The sequence below is a fragment of the Panthera uncia genome, chromosome X, assembly GCF_023721935.1.
Source record: "Panthera uncia isolate 11264 chromosome X, Puncia_PCG_1.0, whole genome shotgun sequence".
Classification (NCBI taxonomy): Eukaryota; Metazoa; Chordata; class Mammalia; order Carnivora; family Felidae; genus Panthera; species Panthera uncia.
Window position 1 is genome coordinate 797,142 of NC_064817.1, and position 1,415 is coordinate 798,556.

The following is a 1,415-nucleotide window of genomic DNA, read 5'->3' on the forward strand; positions in this document are numbered from 1 at the left end:
CAGAGTCCGCAGCTCTGTGTTTTACCCTGACGACCCCCCCCCCCCCCATTACCCGCGCAGGTGGCCTGGGAGGCCAGCAGAGCAAGCCAGGAGGACTGCCAGGTGGCGGAGGTGCAGGTTCTGGGAGAAATGTGACGCTGGGACGCAGACCTCGTCCTAGGCACGGCGGGGGCCTGGACGGCCTGCTTGGTGTTGGACCAGGGGACCGGGGGACCAGGACACGACCACCCGGCGCAACTTCACGGAGCTGCCACCAGGAGGGAAGAAAGGCGGTGTGGGGGTCGGTTCCTAAATAAAGCCCTTTTCCGGCCACCCCCTGGACTCCGGAGTGGGATCCAGCCCCGTGGCTCCGGGTCGCTCCGGCCTCCTGAAATGGGCCTCGCCCACACCCCCGCCCCCGCTCAGCGGCCATGCCGGCTTCTCTGTAAGCCCTCCACACCCCAGGTAACCAGGAAGGTCCGACAGGCTCCACGACCACCCCAGTCAAAGGCACAGGGCATCCGGGCACAAGGGGGGTCACTACCGTGTGGCCGGTGCGTGGGGGATGGAGGGCGTGGCCACGCACGCCGAGATGCGCAGGGCAGGGCGGCGTCAGGGGGCCCCTCGGGAGGCCACACCCCCACGCCGTAGCCAAAGCACGGTTTCCCGAACGCCCCGAGGCCACCGGCACAGGCGGCTATTTGGCGACGTGTCACTTAAACATAAAAAGGTCTCGCGGCCAAGAGGGAGGGTTGGTCTCAGCCAAAGAGCGAACAGGCAGTTCCGAATCCCGAACACGGATCCAGACGGGAGCCCGCACCCAAGACCCACGTCGCCCCGGCCAGAGCACCACCGGTCAAGTAGGTCAGGAGCGCGAGGTCCCCAAGGAGGCCGCACAGATCCCGGCCTCTTTTTAACTTGCCTCGCGACCCAAATTCCCTCGTGTCTAACGGGACCCGTAATTGCGGCAGAAAGACGGTTGCATTTACCAACGTCTTCAAATTGAGGAGCCCCGCCTCCCACGGCCAGGACCCCACAGCCCAGGAGCGGTGCTTCACATCGGGTCGGCCTGCGTACCCCGGGTGGCCCTCATGACAGGCGGACGCAACGCCAGGACCGAACATTCAGCCTGCAGGGCGTCTCCCACACTGACCGGTGCACTCGGGCAACAGGTGCACAGGACCTGCCCCCGAGGTCTGGTGCCCAGACATGCGGGTCCCCGCAGGAGCCAGGCCTAACGTGGGCCATGGGACGCGGTTTCTGGAGGCCCTTTGTGGGCTGGGGTTTTCTTAGCACAAGTTGCTACAGCACAGCACTTGAGGGTGAGCGAGGAGGGGGCATACTGTTTTCAACCCCTCCCACTGCCTGGGCTGCCGGAAGAACGCCCCCCTCTCCCTGGCACACTCAGCTGAAAACAAACCACCAGAGTCTCTCTC

The 1,415-nt window shown here is 65.4% G+C and overlaps 1 protein-coding gene across 1 annotated transcript in view; it reads left to right on the forward strand.

Moving 5' to 3' along the window:
- Positions 1-687, forward strand: part of IL3RA (interleukin 3 receptor subunit alpha) — a 17,884-nt gene extending 17,197 nt beyond the window's left edge. The window contains exon 11 of the mRNA XM_049644870.1: positions 61-687. Coding sequence (XP_049500827.1) covers positions 61-135 — 75 coding nt within the window. The 3' untranslated portion in view covers positions 136-687. The remainder of the gene's footprint in view (positions 1-60) is intronic.
- Positions 688-1,415: the final 728 nt, after the last annotated feature.